This window comes from Euprymna scolopes, chromosome 21 (genome assembly GCF_053919585.1).
Source record: "Euprymna scolopes isolate OS-2025 chromosome 21, ASM5391958v1, whole genome shotgun sequence".
In the NCBI taxonomy this organism is placed as follows: Eukaryota; Metazoa; Mollusca; class Cephalopoda; order Sepiida; family Sepiolidae; genus Euprymna; species Euprymna scolopes.
This window is the reverse complement of record NC_136502.1, coordinates 100,662,514-100,690,498: the sequence shown is the minus strand read 5'-3', so window position 1 is coordinate 100,690,498 and position 27,985 is coordinate 100,662,514. Positions and strand designations below refer to the sequence as shown.

At 33.5% G+C, this 27,985-nt stretch overlaps 1 protein-coding gene across 1 annotated transcript; it reads left to right on the top strand.

Moving 5' to 3' along the window:
- The first annotated feature begins 111 nt into the window (after positions 1-111).
- On the top strand, positions 112-25,026 carry LOC145242629 (uncharacterized). The gene is made up of 3 exons (XM_080105748.1): positions 112-255; positions 18,275-19,474; positions 24,788-25,026. The coding sequence occupies exon 2, from the start codon at positions 18,290-18,292 to the stop codon at positions 19,379-19,381; it is 1,092 nt and encodes a 363-aa protein (XP_079961874.1). The 5' UTR covers positions 112-255; positions 18,275-18,289; the 3' UTR covers positions 19,382-19,474; positions 24,788-25,026.
- Positions 25,027-27,985: the final 2,959 nt, after the last annotated feature.

Genomic DNA, 27,985 nt, shown 5'->3' with positions numbered 1-27,985 from the left:
TCGATTGGACTCTGTTTATGCGTTGAATAACAATAGTCGAAACCAAATTTTTCATTTTGGTTGAAAATATTACAATTGCTTTCTATTCGTACGGCCAGGTGTTACTTTGTCTTCCCTAATTTGGAAGGGCAATGGGATCGTCTTTGTCTTAATTCAAGACACCAGAGAAAGAGAATACCAAGGAACGACAGAATTCAAATACGTTTAAACGACGGGAAGATCACTTTTATTCGTTCTTTCCTACCGAAATAAATCGTAAGTGTTTTTGTTTTTTCTTATTTTATTCTCCTTTAAGAGCGAATCGTCAAATTGATGAACTTCATTTTTAAAATGCTGAACTTAATCATTTTTTTTTTTTTTGTACGAATCGTTATATATTGTAAAACATACCCCAAATTTTTTTTCCGGGCTTGGGCAACTTTATATTAAGTAATGAGCACATATTTCAGTACAACGAAGTTGAATTGAGAACCAACTTTTGAAATTGACTGCGTGGGTTTTTATCTCTCTCTCTTAAGGCTCAACATCTATGAAATCTCCGGGTACAGCCATCGATATATATATATATATATATACATACACACCCACACTCCGACTAGGTTATAAATCCTGTTATGTGTAGGCTTTTGTATCTACCCTCACCCTCTTTCCTGAGGAAAATCGTTGAGTTCAGAATTAATGCATTTTCGCAGTACGGATCCCAACGAAACACAGATCATTAGGATAAAATTAGCTTGACGAACCTATTTCTCTCCCCCCGCCCCCACACACGCAAAAAAAAAAAAAATAGAGAATATTTTAATGTACGTTCGGAATTTATTTCCAGTGAAATGCATTTCTGCAGGGATGTTGCCCCTAAACATTTCAGAAAGAAAAAATACGGTTAAGTTTAAAAAATTTAAAGACCACGGAAGAAGTGACGGGTTTGTATTCGAATACACGTAGATTCGACAAAGTGGTCAAAACAATGTTATCAAAAGCAAGATAAATTACTCTTCTACCTATGTGGAAAAGTTTCGTGGTTTGACTCTTTCGAACGTAATCGGTTCGGCAATCACTGTTTATCGATATGTATGAAAAAATAGCATGCTCGCTGTTGAATATAGTAAGTTTGGGAAAATGAGTTCAAACAAATGGTACAAAATACGGCACTCCTTGGGCGTTGAGTTCCATGGCGAGCAGCAGAAAAATTTAATGAATAAATGTTTACTTTAACTACAACAGAACACCGACCAATAATTTTGGGGGGTCGCTGACAACGAATCTGATATTCAAACCTGTTGCAAATTTATCGTTTGCATGGTATTAACCCCTGAAACCTCGCACTTTCGTGCCAACTCACCGCCATCGTGTATGCTATTCTTACATGATGCGTTCGCGCATGGACGCGCGTAGTAAGGTGACTTGTCACATCGGAAGAATTTTTTAGACATTTAAAATACATTTTCAAACGAATGTGGATCATTTGTTACGTAGTTTTTGATGCTTTTTAATTGATCTAACAATTTTCACGAGCTGTCTACAAAAGCATTTTCATTTCTTTTAATTCTTTTTGGAGGGGGGGGTCAATTATAAAACTTGTACGACACTTAACAGGTGCTCCTGCAGTTTAATTTACCGTTTTTCCGTAAGTAACGCGTCGACATACACCGACCAGAAGAACTGTTTAATTTTTCACCAATTGTTTAAATTGGTGGGTAGGGGGACGGGTGTATGTCAGCGCGTTACTTACGGTAAATTAAACTGCAGGAGCACCTGTTAAATGTTGTACAAGTTATATAATTGAACCCCCCCCCCCTCCAAAAAAAATGAAAAATAAAAATTCTTTTGTAGACCGAAAACTTTTTTTTTTATAGATCAATTAAAAAAGCATCAAACTACGTAACGCAGAAAAATGAACCACATTGTTTTTGAAAACTTATTTTAAATGTCTGCTAAAAGTCTTCCGCGATGTGACAAGTCACCTTACTATGCGCGAACGCGTCATGTAAGAAAAGCATAAACGATGGCGGTGAGTTGGCACAAAATAGTGCGAGGTTTCAGTAGTTAATACCATGCAAACGGTAAATTTGCGACGGGTTTGATTGTTAGATTCGTTGTCAGCGACCCCGAAAAAAATTATTGGTCGGTGTTCTGTTAAAGTTAACATTTACCCATTAAATTTTTCTGCTGGTTGCCATGGAACTCAACACCCAAGGAGTACCCAAAATACTGTTAGAACCCCCACCGAATATGTCCGCCTGTCGCGGTAACATTGAGTGAGTTTCTAATAGTTTTTTACAGGTTTCGCAAGATTTTAATTTCCTTGCAAGAATGTGAAATTTTCGGCGTAACATAATAATGAACAATTAAAAATTAATTAAAATAGGAACATAGAAAAATAATTAAATTAAAAAAAAAATGTTCAAAATGTACTGCTGCGCGACTGGGGGGGGGAGGAGAACTTCCCTTTTAATTACATGACGTCATTTTCAGTCTTTCGACTTCCTGAAATTTTAGGCCTTCGTAATTTTCGTGTTTACAAACTTTTAGTTTGTTGCGTTTTGCGAACGACAGAATCACTCGGTTTTGGGCTAATTTGTTTTGTAAAATTTTTTTCAAATGTGTATAGTAACACGATCTCAATTTTTCTGACAGTTAAACTTACAAACTCAAATACATCTGAGATATCGTTTTTGGATATTTTAGGGTCCAAATATTAAAACTAATTGATTAAACGTTAAAAATCATCACGGGTGCTTGTTGAAATAGATGCAAGAAATCGATTTTTTTCCTTTTTAACTAAAAACATTAATTGCCATATCGGAAATAATATTTTGGTAAAACTTGTCGAGTGCTGTTTTGAAAATGAAACGGCAATTTTTTGTTTTGATCTTAATTGCGCATGCGCCAGTACAAATCTGAAGAATAAAATATCTCTATTACCCTTCCCTTATTCTTTCCCTAAAACTATCCTTTTACCCCCCCCCTTTTTAACGGAAATTATTTAAACCCACGAACTTTAACTTTACTTCACGCCACTCATGGCATATTTTCGCTCAAAATTTGAAAAGGTCCGGAACCTTTAATTCTTCTTGCCTGAAATCAAATATGATCGAAACCGTCTGCACATTGCAGAAAGATATGACTACATTTTCATAAAGAATAAAAACATCTGCTCTTTGAGCACTATCAACGACCCTTGTTTGTTTTTTGGATCTTTCTACCTGGAATACATGAGGACTGAATCTCTACCAAACTACTTCTTGGTCTACACACCTAACCTGATATGTTGGTTTTTAGCACGTAAAAATCCCTAAAAAGTCAAAATTTAAAACTTTGCAAACGTATATCGACTTCAAGTGTAGGCATGGCCATAATAGAAGGGGAATTTTCGACTACCATAACAAATAACAGAAAAAAACGTAAAATTAATTTAATTCATTGTAATCTTTGCAGTATTCTCAAAGATTTAAAACTTAAACTCTCCGTAAAACTGATTAATTTTTTAAAATTCCTAAAAAGCTAAAACGAAACTTTCACTTGCATGTTTTTACATTTTGATGAAAAAATGAAAACAATTTTTACAATTCTCTCAAATCAAATTGATTTCGTCAATTTTTTTACACTTAAAAATAACTGAACTATGTATATAAACTGGAATAAAATATACAAAAAATTCACATTTTGCCCCCCCTCCCCCCACTATTAGATTTTTTTTAGTGGTGAGGATTCACATTTTATATTACATTACAAATGTTGCCGATTTATACGATTTTCATCGTTTTTTTTTTTTTTTTTTTTTTTTTTTTTTTTTTTTTTTTTTTTTTTTTTTCGGATAAAAGTTGGAAAATATTAAAGTTTTACAAAATTTTTAAAATTATTTACATAGTTTTTACCTATGTAATTTCAAGCGATTTCCAAAATTTTTTTAAATGATTGAATTTTTCAAGATTCGTGGGAAAAATGAAAGCTTCTGTTTTGAATTGCTAATTAAAATCGATGCTTTAATTTTTTATTAAAAATACTTAGAAATCGAACGTGAATATCTTCTACACAAAGCCAATGATGCAATAACCTGTTTGCACGTCGCTGATAAAAATCGTAGCATTCGTTTCTTGTCAGAACAGACATTTCTGAACCAATTAACTGAAAAAATTATGATTTTTAAGAGTTAAATTTCTTTGCACGGTACATTTTACAATCTGTTAAATTAAGTCACATTTTTGTTAATATCTCCATGCAAAAATTTTAACATGAAACGCTTCCGAAAGTTGAAGATTTAATTAAGATTTAAAAAGCTCAGTTTTAGAAAAAAAAAATTTCTTTAATCGGTTTTCGGCCAGAAATTTGGCTGTTAAAAGGTCAAAGTTCAACGATTTGACGTTTGAGAACTCTACCAACTCCGACAATTTTGGGTCTAAACACTTGAAGTTTTAGATATAGGTTCCTTGGACATGGCTCTAACATAACTTGGGCCCAAAACAAATGTTAAAGGGTCATAATAGGGGTCAAAGTTTAAAAGAATTTGACCGTTTCGGTCTCTACCAAATTACTCAAGATTTTTATCTAGACATTTGAAATTTTACATGAAGGGCATTCAGAGATAGGCAAGCTTTTTAATCGGTTTGGGTCGAAAATTTGAGTTACCAATACGTATGTTTGCATGCCTGCCTAAAACTTTCGACAGAGGTGACTGATTTTTATCGTTTTGAAGTTCGACATTTTTTAAACACACCGCCAAACTCCCGGGCTTAAATGCTGTTCTAGAATAAAGAATCTAATAAAAATTACTTTTTCGGGTTAGAAATTAGGATACTAAAAATTAAAGGAAATTCTGTCTGTTAAGTTTCCATATCAAACCGGAAGTTTTACGGTGTTATCAGCTTAAAATATTTTCTCAGGATATCTTGTCTTTATTTTTAAGTCAAAGGTAAGACTTTCAATTGAACAAAATCTTTAGGATATATTTGTATAAGTTTTTTCCTTACATTTATAATCTTTTATACGTATCTACGACATAATGTTATATTTGTGGGGGGGGGGGTGAAGTTCAAATCGAATTTCGTCCGTTTTATTCAGTGTAAAATGTTTATACACGATTTAAACTCTGCTTATTCCTCTTCAATATAGAGTAAAAATTACGATGAATTCCACTTTACTAGTTTGTATTTTTTTTTTTGTTGGTGTCGACAATTCGTGTCTTACTTACAGTGCCTCTCTATGCATGCGCAAATATATATATTATACATTAACGTCGGTTAATTTTTAGTCTCGATATCCATGTTAGTTCAACTGGTAGCGAATAAGGCGGGATCGCTAGGTGTATCAGAATTTGGAGGGAATTTTTGACGCCCGTAACACACAACTGCGATTAAAATATAAACTTTTATTCTCTATTTAAAGTGGGTTTATTTTCTTTATGGAATATACTTCCCAAATAAACTATTAAAGTTTAAAAAAATAGAAATATTTTCTATTAAAAAAAAAAAAAAAAAAAAAAAAAAAAACTGTTTACAAAGTGCTGGCGAGCGTTCATGCAGCCTTCTTGCTTTTCATTTTTACGTAATGAAATCAATTGAATTTTACGAGTTAACTACTTTTTAAACTTTAAAAATCTATCAATTTTTCTATTGGTTCAATTTTTACCATATTTTGAAGGTCAATGTGGAATTTTATGCTCTTTACAATAAACCAAACATATTTTAGACTAAAGTTTCTAAATTAACCCCGTCTATTTTGAAATGCCTATTAAAAGTTAATCAATTTACTCACCAAAGTTTTATATATCACAAATTGAAGATAAAAGATCAATAAATCAAATATTCTTTTTAAAACAAAGTTTTTTTGTTTTTTTTTGTTTTTTAAATTTACCTGTAAAGTCCTAAGTGTAAGTTTAGATATTTAAATAAATACTCGATAAAGAATTAAAATCAAAAATTTTTCATTGACAAAAAAAAATTACTTTTTTTGCCTTAAAAAAAATATAAATAAAATGCCCTATTTTTTTAAACTATAGGGACACATTTCTTCAAGCACAACGCTAGACGGCGAACGTGTGGTTTTTACATCCTTCTGTCCATCCGTAGTTCAAAATAAGGACAAACACCGGTTCGGCGTTTCGCTAACACCATAAAAATTCTTACGCAATGGTGGCCTTTTCAAATAGTTGTTTTAAAAGTCTTTTAAAATACATATTTATAAATATGGATAAATTCTTAATGAAGAATGGAAGTACCCATTGAATAGTATTTTTTATAGGTAAGTGATTTTGGAAATTTATATTTTTATATTTTATTAATTTATATTTTTATAATCGAAGTAAAATTTCGTTGAATTTCAAATCTTTTAAAGAAAACTGATTTTTAAAAACCTTACATAATTTGCTATTAAACCTATTTAATTTTGGTCTTTGGCTCCTTTTAATTGAATAAAATAAAAATTAAGGTTTGAATTACATTTTTCAAGTAGTTAAAAGCTTTGAAAGATAGGTCAAATTCAATTTTATCACGCGTTTTTAATGTTTCTGACACTGCTACTGGATCGCTACATGTGTAGGTTTCAATTCTAGCAGACGGCACCCAAGTCACTTGAAGTCTCTACTATATACTGGGTACAATATGATCAAGTGAGTATTGACTCTATAATACGAAATAGGCATAAATTAAAATATATTTGAACATATTTTGCGATCCGTAACGCTGGACGGAATCCTTCAGTTGAGGTCTGGTTTCTTCTGAGGAAAGCAACCATTAAGTCGCCTCAGCAGGGCAAGACTTTAGGTTTTAATCGACTATTTGTCTGAAACATAAGCATATTTAGTGTCGCAACCATGTATGTTTATTAAAAATATCCTGCTTTTTTACTGAGAACCGAATAAGCTCGTTAAATTCATTAGTTATCGCGCTTGATTCCCTTTAACCTGATATCTATATATCCAGACATAAATTTTATGACTTGAGGGACTTTTTTTTTTCTCGTTATGAAGTTCTACAGATGGTCATGCGTGCTCTAGGTGTATCAGAATTTTTGTAGGAATTTTTGACATCCCTAACACGAAACTGCGAATAAAATATAAGAAACTCGTAATTTCTTTTAAAAGTGGGTTTATTTTCTTTATGGATTATACTTCCAAAATAGACTATTAAAGTTTAAAAAATATTTCTATTACTTATACTTTTTAAAAAACAATGAAATCAATTGAATTTTACAAGTTAAGTACTCCATTTTTAAACTTTAAAAATGAATCAAAATTTTTCTATTGATTCTATTTTTACGATATTTTCAGGGTCAATGTGAAATTTTTTGCCCTTTCCAATAAACCGAATATAATTTAGACAAACGGTTTTTTTTTTTTTTTTTTTTTTTAATTCACGCCACCCCTATTTTGAAATGTCTGTTAAAAAGTAAATTTTATGTGGCAAAATTTCATATATAACAAATTGAAGATAAAAGATCAATAAATAATATATTCTAATTTAAAAGTTTTTTTGGAAATTTATCTGTAAAGTCCGAAGTTTAAACCCCTTTTTTTTTTAATGAAACCTTGGTCCTTGCCCCTTTTTAAATGAAAAAGGGTTTAAATTACATTTTTAGTAGTTATAAGCTTGAAAAGACAGAGGGTCGAATTCAATATTTCACGAAGTTTGACACCTTTGCATACGCACAAGGATATCTGATCTGCATGCGTACGTAAACAAGCCCGTGTAAACCACTCACGACCCACCGATTTTCCGCCTGAATAGTTATATAGCTCCATACAGAATACCACTAACACTTTCACTTTTTTTTATTTTTAAATAATTCAATTTTTTTCTTCACTTCAAAAAATCGCAGGACATTTTTTGCACATATTTATCATAAAAATTGAATTTTTTTTTTTTCTTTCATAAAAATAATCGCTGACAATGAGTTCCTATCACAGAATATTGGTTAATTTCCTGATTTTTGAATTTTTAAAGGGAGAGGGTCAATATTTATACATGTTGAGGATCGGCATTTTGCCCATGCCTACTATTCGCTAGTTTAAAGGCTTCCAAATTTTCAAGTTTTGAAGGGTTATAATTCAAATATCAATAAAAAAAAAAATCTGATTTGTTTACCAAGGACAACGTAATTCCTTCTGGTAGATTTAATTTCGTAATGACTTCATTTTTTTTCTTTTTTTTTTTTTTTTTTTTTTTTTTTCCATTACGCTCTAACCTTTTTATTTTATCGATCAATAGTAAAATGTTCTGTTTTTAATCTTCAAGTTAAAATGTCTCTCCTTTAGAAATCAATTTTTTAATAAATTTTTATTTAATTCATTGACTTTTGGTTTCTGAAGCATTTTTTTCTGTTCGGAAAAAAATCTTGTTACTTATTAGCCGGTTTATTTGACCAAGATATCTTAATACCCGGAGTCCGTGGAATGTTTAAATGTGATGGTCGTTTTCAGCATACCCGAAAACCAATAAGTCGTAATTTAAAAGGTGAGATAGAATGTTCTCGCCTTTTTTATTTTTTTTATTTCTTGCGAACCTGAAATATTTAGTAACACATGCTTAACATGGAGAGGGGTGGGGATGATGTTTTGAAAATTTAGAAAATTGTCTTGTTGGACCGAATGTATAAAAATGACCAATTTTTTTATTTAGGAAAACTCGTCCCCGTTTACTGGGTAGGAAATCTGGTCGCTAATCGAATAAACAAGGGACCTAGCAAGAAGGGGCAAGTTTTCTCACTTTCAGAAAAGTGGAAGGGGGTGGGGCAATCCTAGGAAAGTTTCCGGTAGGTGGCAGTCATACATGATTAGATTTGTTTATCGCACGCGCGTAAAAAGATGGCCGCCAAAGAATGCAATGCATAATACAACTTTTTATATTTCGATAACTACTTATTTCTGCAATATTTCAATGCGATTTTCGTATTCAGCATAGTCGAAAACCTATAAGTTGTCATTTAAAAGAAAATTGTGGAGGTGGACCTAATCTGAAAAAATACCAATGATTCGTTTAAAATTTCCTTTTCGTTTCATTCTATTAAAAAGCAAAAATGCTTGCATTTTTCCCCGTTAAATTGAAAGATAATAAATTTGACTTTTTTTCTTTTTAAATATAAGAAAAATTCAGTTTCCTGCGTATATAATTCCTTGTTTAAAATGTCCTTTTTTATTTAAAACATTTTGAATAAATTAAAACAGAAAAGAGGCTTGCCTTTTTGTTTTCGGGCCGGGATCAGTGTAGTATCTGTTCTGCAGATGCTGCACTTAAGATAATTTGGGTTTGTATTACTGTACACATAGATTCGAAAAAGTTGTCTAAAAACAAATATATAACAAATAAATGTTATCAAAGGCAAGATAAGTTACTTTTTTACCAAACTGGATACATTTTTTTTTTTTTATTCAATATAACATGTTTATTCAGCTCGAAAAACATAGTGTTTACCGATGTATTGGAAAATTCAAGATGGCGCTTGACTCTCTCTTTAACACGCTAAGTTTGGAAAAAAGTGTTATAAATAAAAAACTGGACAAAATACTGTTAAAAACTCTCTCAATATATGTTACCGTGACATAGGTTGACATAGTCGGTGGATTTTTAACAGTATTTTGTCTAGTTTTTTTATTCATAAGACCGTTTCCCAAACTTACCGTGTTAAAGAGAGTCAGGCGCCATCTTGAATTTTCCAATACATCGGTAAACACTGTATGTTTTTCGAGCTGAATAAACATGTTATATTGAATAAAAAAACAAAATGTATCCAGTTTGGTAGAAAATTAACTCCTCTTGCCTTTGATAACATTTATTTGTTATATATTTGTTTTTTGACAACTTTTTCGAATCTGTGTGTACAGTAATACAAACCCGATAATTTGTACCGGTCAATGGAGGGGAACCCCCTCTATACTGGGACAATTATTATTCTTGGTAACCAGAGTGCCTCTTTTTGCCTACTTTTAGGGGAGCTGGTTTTTACCCCACATTAAAAACGGCCTTGTGCCTAATTTGCTTTGGTGGGGAAGCAAATAAATACATTAAAATATTGTCATCCATTTTCTCATTTGCGCTCGATTTCTTTGTCGTGTGTGCAATTAGAAAACGTCTATTTGCACCGGAACGAAACTACAATTTCCGTTCCATTTCGGTGACACGGGGGCTGTCACCAAAATGGAACAGGGGGGGGGATCACAGGCTTATCCACAAATACCGAAAACTTTTACCGTTTCAACAAAAGATACAGCGACAGTTGACCTACCTTGACATGCAAACAAAAATCGATGTTGCACAATTTTTTTTTTCTTAAAGTGAATCCCTTAAATCTGCATCTTTTTAATTTGCTAAAAATTGCATAGAGTAAATGCGAAAAAGGATTGATTTGCCATAAGCGAAAACAATTACTGCGAACAACCTTGAAAGCATTAACGTTATCTGGCTCTATTTTTATTTGAACGCAGCATCCAAGGACTGCAAAACTAAAAACATTCTTTTTTTTTTTTTTTCATCTGAACAAATCCCTCGTAAATTATAACTTGAAAACCCTAAAAAATGCAACTCCAACGGTTGCAATAAAAAGGAATAAATTGTCCTTAGAATATGCGTATGCTATTCCGGTACGTTTGATCATGGGAACGGATTCTTTACTCGTAGACGAACGTCTCTAAAGTTTTGGTTGGTGCAAAACTATCGTTTTGTTTTGTTTTTTATATAGTTGAACATAAATTCTTTTTTTTTTTTTTTTTTTTGCACCAACCTAATATTTGGCGTTAGTTTTTATAAACGTGTTTGCATAGAATAGTAAACTTTAAAATCTCATTCCAGATAAAAAGAAAAATTCGAAGCAACTACTAGCGAATTTGACATTTTTAATAGTTTTACAGGTAAAATAATGGCCTCTACTTAATTGTCATGGCCTTTTTGGCCAAGATCCAAGTGTAGTATCTGTTCTTCAGATGCTGCACTTCCATTTCTTGTTCTCTTTCGGTGGAGGAGCACTAGCAGTCCTTCACAACTGAGACAATTTTTATTTTTTTACCTTTTTCCACGTTAAAAAATGACCCTGGTGTCTAACTCTGTCCCGTGGGGAGGCATAGTAAATAGGTACAATAATGAATATATCCAAAAATTATGAAAAATAAGGTAAATATTTTTTTGACGAGTAAATAGGAAATTGTTCGTTAAAAAAACACTGGAGACTTCGAAAGGAAGTAAATGTCGTGCAACCTGCAACTATTGCCAACATTTTTTAAAAAGTTGTGCGTTAAGAGTAAATGCCGTGTTTTTAGGATAACTGAATTGCTTCCCTTATCTTACGCATAACCCAAAATATGGCGAGTGTTTTATTTTTTTTTTTTTCTGTAATTCGGTAATTAAGTACTGGCATGCAAATTAAGTAGGTATTGTTTTTAGTTGAAATTGAGTCAGATACCATTAAATTTATTTTCCGAACTTCGCACTAAAATGTCCGTAGTTGTGTCCTGCCGAATTTATAAATTAAAATTTTCCGAAAAAAATCATGGACTAGTGGTTGGAGATTTTTCATTAAAAATTTTCAATGGCGGATTTCAATGAAAGCCAGGGAGATAAGTCAGTTTGTCATAAATTAGATTTTGAGAACTCCAACTTTAATACTTCGAAACCAACAATCTATATTCCTATAAATTCGTTTTCTTGTGTGTATCGATATTCATATTAAAAACCCTCTTTTCTATTTACTTAAGAAAATACAATTTTCTTATCGTGGTTGTGGAATTGCATTCACTGGCAAAAGATCTAGCTAATTTGCATATTCTTTTAAACATTTATTTTAATTCCCTATTAGTCGCTTCGTTTTTTTTTTTTGTTTTTTTTAATGGGATAATCATTTAGTTAACTATTACCTGTAATTATTTTCATGCATATATTCTACATGATTTATACTTGCATAGTATTTGCGAAGAAAGTTTATAAACACAATTGTTTCCCTATATATATATTTATGTATACGTATATATTTTAAACAAATCGATTTCTCTATATCTGAAAGTGAACGTGTCTGTATCTGTACATTTCCCTACGCAATAACTCTGTCAATTTTTAGTCTGCAGACTCGAAATTTGATGTACAGGATATTGAGATTTGGGAAAATCTGTGATCGGTTTTCAGCCAGAAATTTGGCTGTTAAGGGGGGGGGCAAAGTTCAACGATTTGACGTTTGAGAACTCTACCAAACTCCTCCGCCAATTTTGGGTTTAAACACTTGAAATTTTAGATATAGGTTCCTTGGACATGGATCAAACTTAATAAGTTTGAGCCCAAAACAAATGTTAAGGGGGCATAATAGGGGTCAAAGTTAAAAAAATTTTTTTTTTTTTTTTTTTTTTTTTTGCTCAGCATACACCTCCAAACGCTCGGGCACTGATGCTAGTAAATCTCTAATTTGATAAATTCTATTTTTACTTGTAATTATTTTTCTACCAGATCATTTATATACGTTTATTTTTAATTTCCGCATGACACATAAGTACATTGTTTTCACCTAAAATGCGTTTGTTTCAAAATTTTTTTTTTTTTTTCCAAGCGCCCATTTTTCCTTTTTCGCTACACACGTAGAAATTTGAAGCGCCTGTTACGATAAGTGTCCATTTCAACGGCGGGTGTCACCAATGTTATGTGTGGTAACAAGGAATGGCCGATGCCCATCTATGCCAGCGTCATATCAGCAACGTGATTACGGATCAAGATCGCTCACGCCTCACCGTAAACAAAAAATGTCTGAAATCAACATAATAGTCAAACGAATTTAAAAGTTCAAAATATGGTTTTATTTAACAAAAATAAATCAAATCTTTTTTGAGCGAGTTCCAGTAATGTGATAATTTTACTCCATACATGTCTGGTGTGGCATAAGGTTAGGGGGGGGATATAATCCAGTGCGATTTAGAGACGCGCGAAATCCATGTTCGTGATTTTCCGTTATGAGACTAGCGTGTTGTTCATTCATGGTATTGCACCACGAACTGAACGGAAATCTGACTTCACTCTTGTTTCGCGCGCATTATCTTTGTATACGCTTTGACCGGCTCTGAGGAGGCCACCAGAAAAAATGTTTAACGTTTTCTTTGAGCGTTGATTGGATAGAAAGTGAACGCCCTGTGACGTGGTATAGTCTTGAACTAAGTCCGCGCGCAGAGGCACAAATTTACTTTTTTTTTTTTTTTTACTCCGAAAGAAGCCACGTAGGTGGATACAAATGTATGCGTTACTGAAACGTTTATCCATTTTTTCCCCCGTCATTGTAGCGAAATTCGAAAAGTAAAATATTGTATTTCAAGGGAAACCAATGGTATATACGGAGCTGCCATGTCACAGTAATGAAACTATCGAAAAATTACGAAAAACGATAAAGTAGAAAATGAATTATTGAAAATAGTTTCCGACTAAATTAATTTTAGCTTTCATATGCTTCTTGGTTTTCTTTGTATTTACGTCACATGTGATATGAGAAAAAAACATGGCCGAAATCATTTTATTCGTTGAATGAAAATACGTGTTTTATATTCCAGAATTATTTAACTAATTGTGACATTAGGTAGGTAACATTGCTTATTGTTAAAATTGATAGATGAAAGTTATTTTTTAATGAAATTCGATTTTTCAACTGTCAGATCTTCTCTACAATAACAAAGAACCGCACACACATATATATATATATATATATATATATATATATATATACACACACACACACACACACACACACACACACACTTCAGAATATTTAATGATTTTCCATGTCTCACTGACTTTAGCAAATAGGGTGTATACCATTATAGCTAGTTGCTAATATTTCCTCCTCTGAAGAGATGGTAGACATCGAAACACTATAGGATAAGTTGAATATTTCTAATTTTCTAGAATAATAAAAATCTTTGATATGTAACTCAAACATTTCACGTCATGAATTTTTTAATTCATTGAACCACATATATAAAATTAATTCAATTTTTTTTTTTTTTTTTTTTTTTTTTTTTTTCCTCCAGGTTTCCGGGGTGTACCTGGTTTCTATACATTGGTTCATGTCACTTTTACTTTGCCAATTGAAAACTAGCTATTATAACAAGATTTGTGGAAGTACTTGCTAACGTCAAGCTTTGCTGAAGAGATCCGTGATTCGCAAAAGCGTTAAATATTAAAAGAAAAATAATTACTAAACATTTATTAAGAAAATGGGTGCTAGTGCACTTATGATCCGCGCTATATTTTAAATCGTATTTCTAAGCTTAAAGTTTAATGTTCATAAACAGTAAAAACGTCGTCATTTAAAAAGAAAATGCTATTTAAAAAAGAAAATAACATTGATTAAACGTAAGTAAATTTATTATTCTATCATCATTTTGTGGTAAGTAAATTTCAAGAACCGCCGACAAGTTCTGTGGTAAGTAAATTTCAAGAACCGCCGATAAGTTTCATAAAAGAAAAAGTCGATAAAAGTGACACAAACAGTAAAACAGTAAAAAAAAAAAAAGATATTAATAAATGTGTAGTAATGTCTTATTTCAATATTCATAAACATTAACGTTGTCATTTAAAAAGAGTAAAAAAAAAAGTTTTAAAAAGTCGATAAAAGTGATTAAAAGTGAGATATTATTAATAAATGTGTAGTAATGTCTTTAAACAGTAAAACAATGTCGATAAAAAGTGTTACTATGGCAACTAAAACATGTCCTTTGCGGCTGCGCGAGAAACGGGAGACATCATTGTTTTTGGAGGGTGTTCGGCAGGGAACTCTTACCGCGACCAGTACCACAAATTTTTCTAATTAGTCTGATAAAAGCGTTTTTTTTTTTGTTTTTTTTTTTTTTCGGTAAGTCAGAACTTGTTTCGGCTATTCTTCATGGTCATAACAGATTGCCGTTATAATCGGCTACTAGGCTTCCTAATTTCCGGCGCAACGCGAGGTGTCAAATCTCGTGAAAAAAATATTGGGTGCAAGCTGCAAGTCTATAAATGGGCCACAACAAATCTTTTATACAATAAAAAATATGAAAAAAAAATATTTAATGTACGTACTTGTCACTGCATGAAAATGTCATATTCCAAAAATCACGTAAATCGATCAAGTAGTTTTTTTTTTTTATAAGAAAATCGGGTTTGTATTACTGTACACATAGATTCGAAAAAGTTGTCAAAAAACAAATATATAACAAATTTTATCAAAGGCAAGATAAATTACTTTTCTACCAAACTGGATATAATTTTTGTGTTTTTATTCAATTTAACATGTTTATTCAGCTCGAAAAACAGTGTTTACCGATGTATTGGAAAACTCAAAATGGCGGCCGACTCTCTTTAACACGTAAGTTCGGGAAAAGGTGTTATAAATAATAAACTAGACAAAATACTATTAAAAAACCACCGAATATGTCAAGTTGTGTCAGGGTAACATATATTGAGCGAATTTCTAACAGTATTTTGTCTAGTTTATTATTTATTACACCTTTTTCAGAACTTACCGTGTTAAAGAGTCGGCCGCCATTTTGAATTTTCCAATATATCGGTAAACACTGTATGCTTTTCGAGCTGAATAGACATGTTACATTGAATAAAATCACCAAAATTATATCCAATTAGGTAGAAAAGTAACTTATCTTGCCTTTGATAACATTTATTTGTTATATATTTGTTTTTTGACAACTTTTTCGAATCTGTGTACAGTAATACACCCCCAGAAAATCAAATATTATCGGACGATTCATCGAAGAAAAAGCCACGCGCCATCTTGTTTGAGAGATAACGCAACTAACGACCACTGGCGGAAATATTGGTCAACAAGGGCAGTACATGCAGACCATCAAATATTTTATCAATTAAGTACTTTTATTTATTTATTTTTTTTTTTTAAGAAAATCAATTTTTACGGTTTCTAGGGATAATAAATAAATTGACTTCTAATAAAGAGATGTCTTTGGGTTTGTATTACTGTACATAGATTTGAAAATGTTGTCAAAACAAATGTTATCAAAGGCAAAAGTTACTTTTCTACCTAACTGAATAATTTTTTAGTGTTTTTATTCAATGTAACATGTTTATTCAGTTCGAAATACATGCAGTATTTACCGATCTATTGGAAAATTTTAAATGGCCCCGGCTTCTGTTGAACACGGTATGTTTGGGAAAATGAGTTAAAAATAAAAAAAAATATACAAAATACTGTTAAAAATCCACCGAATATGTCAGCCTATGTCACGGTAACATGTTAAGCGACTTTCTAACAGTATTTTGTCTTTTTTTTTTTATTTAAAACGCCTTTTCCCAAACTTACCGTATGAAAGAGTCGGGCGCCATTTTAAATTTTCCAATACATCGGTAAACACTGTTTTTCGAGCTGAATAAACATGTTACATTAAATAAAAACGCTAGAAAATTATCCAGTTAGGTAGAAAATTAACTTATCTTGCCTTTGATAAGATTTATTTATTATATTTGTTTTTTGACAACTTTTTCGAATCTGTGTGTACAGTAATACAAACCCAAAAAGGGTTTTCGACATTCAAAAAAGTCGATGGTCTGCCCTCCGCATTATCTTTATTAAAAGACACATTCTTTATTAAAGTCTATTTATTTATTATCCCTAAAAATCGTAAAAAAATTTTTCTTCAAAAAAAAAAAAAGTACTTCGCTTATTAAAGTCTGTTTTCAGACGAACAACAAAAAAAAACTAGTGTTTTCCACATTCTCTTTATTAAAAGTCAATTTATTTATCCCTAAAAATCGTAAAAATTGATTTTCTTAAAAAAAAAAATAAAGTACTTGATTGATAAAATATTCGATGGTCTGCATGTACTGCCCTTGACCAATATTTCCGCCAGGGGTCGTTAGTTGCATTATCTCTCAAACAAGATGGCGCGTGGCTTTTTCTTCGATGAATCGTCCGATAATATTTGATTTTCTTAAATAAAAAAAATAAAAAAACTACTTGATCGATTTACATGATTTTTGGAATATGACATTTTCATGCAGTGACAAGTACGTACATTATAAAGATTTTTCATATCTTTTATTGTATAAGATTTGTTGTGGCCCATTTTATAGATTTGCACCAAATATTGAATAATTTCACCTCGTCTTTCCAAACTTATAACTACTCGAAAAATGTAATTCAAGCCCTATCCCCCCCCCCAATTAAAGGAGCAAGGACCAAGGTTTCATTAAAAAAATTTTTTGTTTGTTTTTTTTTTTTTTGTTTAAGGTTTTAAACTTCGGACTTTACAAGCAAATTTATAAATAAAAAATTTTAATTTGGATATATTATTGATCTTTTATCTTCCAATTTGTGATATATAAAACTTTGAGTAAAGTATTTACTTTTTAATACACTTGAAAATGGGGGGGGGGGGCGTGAATAAAAAAAAAAAAAAAAAAAGTTTGTCTAAAATATTATATTCGGTTTATTGGAAAGAGCATAAAATTTCACATTGACCCTGAAAATATCGTAAAAATTGAATCGATAGAAAAATTGATTTTTGAAGTTTAAAAATTGAAAAAAAACTGAACTCGTAAATATTCAAATTATTTTTTTTAATTTTCTATTATTTTTAAAACAACTTTAATGGTTTATTTTTGGAGTATAATCCATAAAGAAAAACAACCCACTTCTAAAAGAGAAATTACGAGTATTTTTTTAATTTTATTCGGTTTCGTGTTAGGGGTGTCAAATTCCTACAAAAATTCTGATACACCTAGTGCAAGGGCTGCAAGGCGACCAGAAGCCGTGACAAGGCAAACTGGTTCTTTCACTTTTATTATTCAGTATTTATATTGTGAAGCAATTTATTTACAATACAATAAAAAAAATAGGAAAATGACATTGCAATGTATACAATAAAAATTAACAATTATACAGATAAATAAAAGAATTAGTCATTATTTGCGATTTTAATAAAATTTCCTAAGTTTTTATTTGAAATTTTGTAAAATGTTTATGAAATTAAAAATATCGTAGCAAAAAAACAAACTAATTTCAATAATTAAATTTTAAATAAAAAGTACATACACAGGGGCGGGGGGGGGTATAGGCATGAGGAACTTATTTGACTTGTCACTGCTTCCGGTAGTAGCCCTTCTGGAAATTAGGAAGTAGGTTAGCTGACTACAATCCATTTTACATCACGGCTGCAAATCTAGGATTACAAATTCCTAAAAAGCTCCCTTGTAAAGTCTACGTATTTTTGAACAATATTTGAAATTCAGTATTTAACTATTTAAGCCTAAATGAAAAATCCCATTTAAAATGTTAATTTTTAAAAAAATTTTTTTTGATTTGCTTTTACCAGATCCGTAGACTTCTGATGAAGACGATGCGTCTTTCAACTCAGCCGCAACAACAATCGGGTCGTTTTCCACATTCACTGTCAACTTCCAGAGCGACTTGCAAGATTCCATCCTTTGGTAATACAGTAGGCAATTATCCTTTCGAGCCGTCTTACCACTCAGCTCTATGTTCAAAACCCAACCAACCAGCCTCTATCGGCAGTGTGCCCTACAACCCATCTCCCCCGCTTCTCAACCGCTCGGCAGTGAATCAGCTCAGACTTCAACAATACAACTTTCTTGCTTCTCTGGTCAATAATAACACGAATGCCAGAGAGCAAATGCTCAAGAGACAACTGATGAAAGCAGTTATGAGCCAACAGTCGAGCGTTGACTATCTCGACTTCTTGCGTAGGTACGCCGAAGATGCAAGCGCCAACAGTAAGAGCATTAATAACGCCACCCGGCAGGAATTTGATTATCTGGACTACATCAGGAGAGATGCTGCTGAAGAATTCAAGAGAAATGGTGTTGAAGTGACCAACACTGAAGACTCCCATGTAACTGATCCTGAACGACACTTCCCTATTATCCACGACACTAACCTGGTAAGCCCTATAACCCCCAGTGGCAAGGTACGGGAATCTACCGAAAAACATGTTGACAGTGCCATCATCAGCTACGGAGACTTCTCCACGACTTCCATGAACAACCACGAACCACAAGAATCTAACCTTGATACGTACACAGCTTGTCCGCAAAAGTCGGAGAAAGATTTTTCTGCAACCTCGCCTGCTTCTCGGGGCAATGCTGTCATGAGGAATCATCGTAACATCTTCAGAAATTCTCGTTCCCACCGCCGTCGCCGATCAACTTCCGCAAAGCCTCGAGATAGTGGCGAGCGGCGACCGTTGACCAGACCCTGCAAGACTGTTTCTTCTGCAGGTTTTGGTTGTGGTGTTGGTCGCAAACCAAAACGTTCTAAGCCATATGATGGTTTTCAACGAAACGGTCGGTCCGGAGCAACAGGCAATCATAACGAAAAGCTGAAAGAGCAATCTTGTGTTACTTCCAGGAATATAAATCCTAACTACGACTCTGATAATGCTTCATCAAAAGCGTCAAAATGAAAAAAACCTTGGTTTTTTGGGGTTTTTTTCTCTTAAAGACAATTTCCAGCATTGACTACATTGATTTTTATGGCATCTCAACCGATCTTAAAGGTAAGAGAATTTAATTAAAATAACCTTCACTTATGTACGATTGAGAGTTCTCTTTTTATTTGTAAAAATAAGCAAATCATATACAAAGTTTACAATATTGTCTTTGGCAAATCAACATGTATTGATACAATCAACAAATAGTTTGACCTTTTTAACTTTAACGTTAAACAATTATAACTATCCATGACTATTCGTAATGTTTTAAGAAATTGGATTAATGATGACTTCAAATGAAAAAGATGCCCTTTGAAAATAGGAGTTCAAAATAAATTCTGTTTAAGTTTTTAAATGTTTGAAATTTGCTAAAATAGTGGCCAAAATTTTTTGTAAATTTTACTGAAGTTAGATTTAAAATTTGTAGTTACTATTCCTTGATAGACCTATTTATACAATGTTATAGCCTTCATTACCCTAGTGAAAAAAAAATATAAATTTTCACAGCCAGACAACGTTAGCATGTAATGACATCCTTTGAGTATGAAATTCCTACTTGTGAAATGTCGGCCTGGATTATAGCTGGTTGCAATGATCACTTCCCTTGTTCGGTACAAGATAGGTTCAATCCACTCTGATTTTGCGATTTACTTGATCTGTCAGTTATCCCCCCTTTTTTAATTTTTTTTTTATTACACCCCCTAACAAGGCACATTGCCACTTTGATGTAGGGGGCTACTATTAGGTACACAGGCTCCAGGGGTATTGGTGGGGAGTTGGGCAGCAAGATGTCGGTTCACATTACACTTGAACTTCTGCAGAGAAGGTTTCTTGTAGTTATAGAAGGAAACAAGTTTAGTCTTGATAGCCTTGAATATAACCATCCATTTTTGTCCCCATTCCACTACAGATTGGAGGTCATCGTCTAGTATTTCTGCTATTTCTTTAGATATGTGTTCATTTGCTTTCCTGTTGTGTTATAGAGTGTTGTGTCCTCAGCATATAAACCCATTTCAGACAATTTTGTCAGGTCATTAATGAATTAGGAATAATAGAGGTCCAAGGATAGACACCTGGGACACTCCCGCATTTATATCATATTGTTTAGATGTACGGCCATCGAGGACAACCTGGATTTTTCTTGTATCTAAGGATTTAATTATGTTAAGTATTCTTCCAATGATACCGTATGATCTGATTTTCCTGAGAAGACCTTCGTGTCATACCCTGTCAAAAGCCTTAGATATATCTAGAGCTACCGCTCTACCCTCCCCTGCTCTGTCAAGTGAATGATATATACGCTCGGAGATTAGTTAGAATGTCTGCCATGGAACGAGCTTGCCTAAATCCATATTGTTGGTCGGTAAGAAGTTAAGCATCTTTAAGGTGGACTATAGTTGGTTAATTATGGACTCGAATATTTTGGCAAAAAGTGGGAGGAGGCTAATGGAGCGGTAATTTGCTGGGTCAGTTCTTTCGCCAGAAATCTTGAAAACTGGTACCACAGAAATAGTTTTCCAGGAAAGAAAGGAAAGCAAGATTAAGGCATTTGTTGTAAATTTTGGAGAAGATTGGAGCTACTTTGGTAGAGCACTTTTTTTTTTTTTTTCTTTAATAGCACAGCCGGGATGAGATCGGGTCCACATGCTTTTGAAGTGTCAAAATTTTTTATAATAGCATGCACCTGAGAAGGGGTGATTTTCAGATTGTCTAGTGTGGCTTCTGTCCACAAAGGAAAGTCTGGGAGAGGGTGGTTAGCAGCGTCTAGTGTGCAGTTAAAGGCAAATCGACTGGCAAGCATGTTAGCTTTCTCGGTTGCTGACCAAACAACCTCATGATTGTTGGATAGTGGGGGAATTGTTGATTGCCCATTATTTTCTACACTGTTGGAGATTTTCCAGAAATCACAAGTTCCTAATTTCTATGCTTCGATGCATTTTTTGGGTTGTTTCAGTAAATTCTCTTAGCTGTCACTATTTCTTTCTTACAGTTACTTCTGGCTTCTTTATACTTCTGTCTGTTTGAAATGGATCTGTCGGTTAAATCTGCGGTATGCATGCTGTCTTTGTGCGATGACAGCTGCACATGTGGAAGTAAACCATTGGAGAGAGTGGGTCTTGCTACAAAATTTCCGCATGGGGACATGTGCTTCAATTGCTGTTTTGAACCATTTGGTGGTCTCATTTGCGCACTGTTCAGCAGGAAGTGAAAAGATATTTTGCCATGGAGCGTCTGAGATCCCTGATGGCTTCCCAGTCGGCCTTTTTATATCTCGTTGTTTTGAGCAATGACTCTTCCATTTTGGCCCTAGAGTTTAGGGCGATTTTCAACTATTATCACTACATGATCAGCATTCCCAAATGGGCTGTGGGCGTTCGTAACACAATCAGGAACTGTGGTCAGAAACAGATCTAAAAGTGATGCGTGTTCTTGCTGGTCAGGGAAATGGATTGGAAACCTAACCGTCTGTGATAGGGAATGAGATATCGAGAAGCTACGTGTTGTGGTACCAGCTGCATCTGTGTAATTATAGAATCCCAGCCAGTTACTGTGGATGACATTGAAGTCACCAAATACATGAACTTGTGCGCTAGTGTTGAGGGGAAAGTGCTGTATCTATGCTGTCAGACTTTGCTTATTAGGGTACAGTCCTAGGTCGCGGGAGAGCGGTAGAGAAAATGAACATAACTAATTATGTTGCATGTCAAGTCTAAAGCATGGAAAGGCTTGATCGTCTGATTCTAGTTTTGTTTCTCTAGTCGGGGGGGGGGGTTCGAATATAGACTCCAAGCCTGTGCATATGTCTGTCAGTCCTTATGGCAGTGGGAGATATCCAGGCATGTTAAAGTAGTTAGAGGGTATGGAGGAGTGTAGGTTAGTCTCACTTAGTGCTAAGATATCCGGGGTGTTTGTTAGGAGAAATGCTTCAATATCGTTTAAATTAGTTCTAAGCCCACGGATGTTCGTAGATGCAAGCCTCAAGGGAGGAGGCAATTTGATTTTTGAGTTTTGTCCTGGTTTAAGAGTAATTTTAGATTGTACTGTTTTTAAGAGTTTCAGTTTAGGTAAGAGGTGCTGAACAAGTGGTTATGCAGAACACCAGGCATGCAACACAAGTAGAGCATCAGCTGATCTTACATCTACTAGGACTGTGGCCTCAGGAAAGCCCACCGGGGATGAGTGCAGGGTCCCTATCCATGCGCGACATGGCACTACAAACATCCCAATATTATTCAACTGTTGATGGAGCAGCCACTCTAAGTGCTACCAAAGAGTTAGTTCCTCTACTACCAGTCGGAACAGCAGCCAGGAACTGTCAATCCGGTACCCTCAACCCATCAGACGATGGTCAACCCAATCTACTTGTACTGGCATTGATGTTCAAGCACTCCCAAATGGCCAGTTTAGAGGGAGACGAGATGTGTTGCAAGAGGGGGAAATCGGCATTCATTGCCCTAGTCAGGAAACAAGATCGATCACTGAATATTTCTGTTGAATCCCTGTGCTTTGACCTCTACACCTGGCTAATAGACAAAGGAGTATGGAAGCCGGGTGATGGACAGTGCCTATCTACTCCTTAAGCAGTTTAGGTTTGCAGACCAGTAATTTGAGTCACCAGCTCTAGGAAGGATGTCATCCAAGAATGCAGGGGGGCCTCCCTCCCCCTTAGGTTTAGCTTCAGTTTTCCTTCTCCTCCTAGACGGATGACCTGGGAAGATCTACGAGTCCATCAGCACTGAGAGGGTTTACCCCGCGCCTGGGTCCTAATCCAGGTATTTCTGCGACCTCCGCGTGGGTAGTTAATGTTACTGGGTTAGTATGTAAATGTTATGTCTGAGAAATTACACTCCTCAAAGTGATTAAGGGACATTGCTATTCCATTGTTACTGGAGGAGGGGGTGAATAAAAGTTCATGCAGTGGAGGCAACTATATTTGCAACAGTTAAGATATGGTTTGATATTTTTCCTTTAAATTTATAAAAATGCATATTTCCTACATCAAAGTAATTAGCAGACCCATGCAAGCAGATGGTAAATCTGAGATTTGCTATATATCTATAAAGTTAAGGATGGATAAGGTTTAAATGTGTTTAACTTATTCTTGACTGGTTAAATTGGAAGTTGCGAAAGTAGTCCAATTTCTACTCAGTATGGCATAATCACATTGGCAGACCATTTCCTGTCAAATGACCAAAGTTAAGCAACACTGAACCTGGTCAGTACTAAAATGGGTGACCATTTATGAATTTCAGTTGTATGTGCTCTCTGCTTATCTCTGCATTGTTTTCAGTCGTCTGGCACTTCCTTGCCACGGGACTCTAGCAGTGCCGATTCAGATGTGGTTGGGATTGTGCGACCTTTGCCTCATAATTACATGTGCAGACCCCCTTACAGGGGGGTATCCATTGTCGCTTAAGACTGAATGGAGCCTTCCTTCCGCTTCATGTTAAAAGTGAACTTTATTCATGGCAGTCTTGTAACTTGACTTTTCTGTTTTTGTCCTTTACTCCTTGCATTCCTTGTGCAATATTTCTGACTAGCAGATCAAAATGGTGACGTGGCTTGTTGAATTCTGTTCCAGGTATGTAACTGTTCTTTCATCTACATCTTCACTTTTTAAAAAAATGTACATAATCTTTATAGGAATAAATTTAAAAGCAAAATTTTTTTTTTTCTTCAAAAATGATTTCGTCTTGATTAAATTATTGGAGGTGAATGTTTTTAACGGTTTTTTTTTTATGGCTATTTGATACCTCTGTTCAGTCTCAAGATCAGATACTCCTGTAAAGGTAACTGCATATTTAATTATGAGGTAAAGGTTGTGTAATTCCCAATGACATCTTTCCTGAATCGGCATTGCTTAAGTACAGTGGCAAGGAGACGTGCTAAATGACTGGAAACCATGCTGATAAAAGCGGAGAGCACATAGAATTCCCAAATGGTCACCCATTTTAGTACTGATCAACTCGATGTTGCTTAACTTGGGTTATGGTTATTGCTCTTATAAAACCATTTGTCGATAGATTTAATCAAATTGACAAACAGTTAGGATATAACTAGTGTATGAATTAATGTTTGTCTTGCAACGTTGACAATTTTTTTTTTTTTTTATTTATTCACATTCTACCCTAACAAGGCATATCGTCCCTGGGACATAAGGGACTAATATTTGGGACCATGTCGTCTAGGAAAGATTAACAAGATGTTGGTTTGTGTTGCATTTAAACTTCTGCATATCAGTATAGTCAAAACGGGTAGATGGAAGGGCATTCCAAAGTCTAGCTGTTTGGAGGAAGAAACTATTAGAGGAATAGGACTAATATTTGTAGGTTTGCAATCAGAATGTGTTAATTAATAAATTTTTTTTATCTTTTTCAGGTTTCTTTGAAATTATGCTTCCTGCCTGGATGTTTTGTCTTAAAAAACAAAATTATAATGTAACTGCTTTTCCTGGTGTTTAAAACCAAAATATTCATCCTGATGAATTCAAAACTCTTTGTTCAAGCCAACATTTAACTCGTTTATTTTCAATTAGGACGAAATAATGATTTCATTGATAACTTTTCCTTCTCATACAAATCTTTGTGCTCATCCCCCCCCCCGCTTTTTTTTTTTTTTTTTTTTTTTTTTTTTTCCATAAAATTTCCAGTTGCACATGTGAAGGATTAAAACTTAAGCTTGAAATTTTTTTTTCTCAAGAATTCTGGAATTTAAACTTTTTGAAATAACTTAACTCTTTATTATATTGTCTTAAAAAAGAAAACTGGAAGATTTGATGAATTCCTTAATATCATTCCTCTCTCCTTGTTGACGATTCTACAAAAACTGGGTTAAGGCCTTTTTAATGGTCGACCCTTGACTGTGTTGGATTAAAGTCTTTTAAATTTTATAATTGTAAATTAACATCAGTTGCTTGTGAAATGGCTGAAGATGGGCGGGGGGTGTGGGGGGGTCTTCATATGTGCTTTGAAGAGTCTTGTTTTTCTGTATATAAAGTGGAGTACAAAATTGGGTGTTGATCATTCTTCCAAATGACCAAGAAAACCTCACCTAAAAATCTTAAAACGGTTACAAAAAACATCTATTTGATAAGATGTCATTTGAAAGCTTGTTTGGAAATATGCATAAACTACTTTGAAGTCTTTTTATGATCAATTAAGGATGTAAAATTCTTTAGTTGTTCACCTTTAGGAGTATTCATTAAATTTTTTTTTTTTAACTTGCTGATTTCCAATCTTGACTTTCCGGAATGTTGAAACTACAAATTTTTTTTTTAATTGTAATTTGCAATTCAGTTCTGCACATGTTGCTTTTTTTTTTCTCTTTTGGTGATGGTGCTCAAGTGAAGTTTTGAAATCTTAATTTCCAAAATTTCTACTTCTAAACTAAATATGAATCAAAGATTTTTATTTTTTCTGTCCAGAAAACAAATTTAATTATTCTTTTTGTAAAATAAATTAAAGTTAAAAGACGAAGTTCCGATTTTGTTCTGTGGCAGACTCCATACTGGTGTCATTCTTGCAGAATTCTCCAAGAGAAATGTGACCCTAGGTTTTTGTTTTATCAAAATATTAGGATTACTTTTATATCTATCCAAAAATAGATCAGAATTGGAAAGTCGATATTCTGCCCCCCCCCTTTACTACTGTTAAAACGTCATCCACTCTTGTCATGTTTCAGTGTTGGTTCTGGTCATTTGTTCGTATGATGTGCGTTTTTCCTTGCATTGCGTTCTTAGATCATAAAAATCCATTCCGTACCGTTATAGGTTGATCGTTGGACACATAAATCAAAGAAACTACAAAACTTGTGACAGTTTGCACGCACACATAGATTTAATAGAATATGTTGAAACACTTTAAGAGTTTAAAAAAAAAAAAAATTGGAAAGGAAACGCAAATGAAAGTCCTGAACTTGAAGTTTTGAAAAAAATGCTTCTGTTCTCGTCAGGGGGTGCATAAAGAAATTTTGCTTGTAAAATATTTAAAGACACTATGAAAAGGATCATACTAGCGTTGCATAAATATATAAAATAAAATAAAATATAGAACAATGAAACAGATGGAGTGGGGTAAAAAGGAAAAAATAGTTTCACAGGAGAGGGTGTCCCCATGATTTTTTAGTCCAAAATCCAGTAAATCTAAGATATATATGAATGTGATGCATCATGCAGGAAAATAAACGAAGGAAATTTTAAATTTTGATCAAAGTTGTTGCTAACAATTCGGCCAAGTTCTGGTGTTGCGAATTATCAGTGAGTCTGGTTAAGGATGGTGTCTGATGCAGTATTCCACTTAGCATTGAAAATAACTATAAACCAGTTAACCCTTCTGTATCAACCTGAATATTGTTGTATACCCATTATGGTCGCTTGCTATCCCCGCGGTTGGTATGCTGTTGCCGTTGTGATGACATTAATCAATGGTCTCAAGATCTTTGTCAGTAAGATTGCAACTTTCATGTCATCAGACTCAATCATGTAATTTTGAACAAAAGCATTTCAAGGAAAAACATCAAGTGCTTATGTCATGTCGAAATTAATATAAATTAAAAAGAAAATTATAAAAATGGTCCAGTATAAGATGTGCTAGAAGTCCTTTTCAGAAAAAGGTGTGCAGTAAGAAGCAAGATGGCCGACCTGAAAGAGTATTATTGGTAGAATGCAGTTATCTCTCCTTGATTTTAAACTTTTAAAGGGTTAATTTACATTGAAATATTAACTTTGAAAATTTCTGTTTGTACTTATGTCCAATTTTTATATTGGACCATTTTTCATAATTTTTGGAATTTATAATAATTTTGGCATAACACATATGTAATGTTTTTCTGTCATGCATTTTCTTTTTTTTTTTTTTTTTTTAAACTAAAGTTCACCGTAGGATCAAACTGCACACCATTTGTCTAGTTGTGTAACATATCTTGCAGTTTTCTGGGAACCACAGATTGGATGAAGTGGTTTATAAATACAAAATAAAACAAGAATATAAACAAGTTAACAGCCCATTCAATGTCGGACACAAAGTTCAGGTCTTGTATTTCTGGTTTAAAAAGCTTTCCTATTTACAGAAAGCTTAAATACTATTTGGGGTTCTGAATGCTAGGTGCATATCTCAATTAGTTCAGCGATTATTCTGGTTAATAGTTGTGATATGGTGAAAAAAGGAACGGAGTCCTATACAGCTTGGCTGATTTAAAAAAAAAAAAAAAAAAAAAAAACTAAATTTATTAGTTCCAACTCTCTCCAATAAAACTGAAAATCTTCCAAACGTTTTTCACTTGTATACACAAGTAGGGACATTTAGCTATACCTGGGATAAATCATTACATCATGGCCAATACACTCTCAGTCTCTCCGGCTTTTGTTTGAATTTTACTTATTTTTCATCAAATTGGCTGGGACTTTGACTAGATGCTGACCCCTGCAGCTGTGGTTTCCATTCTAAAGTTTTCCCTGTTGTAGACAAAACTATTTCTATAAGCACTTTTCCTTAGAAGTAAATCGATAACTCTACAGTTCTGAAGTCGATTGCTGCAAATACACTAGTACACATAAATTCGATCGTGTGCATTGCACCT

Excerpts from the sequence above, each read along its gene's own strand:
- LOC145242629 (XM_080105748.1), top strand. The coding sequence starts at position 18,290 with ATGAAGACGATGCGTCTTTCAACTCAGCCGCAACAACAATCGGGTCGT.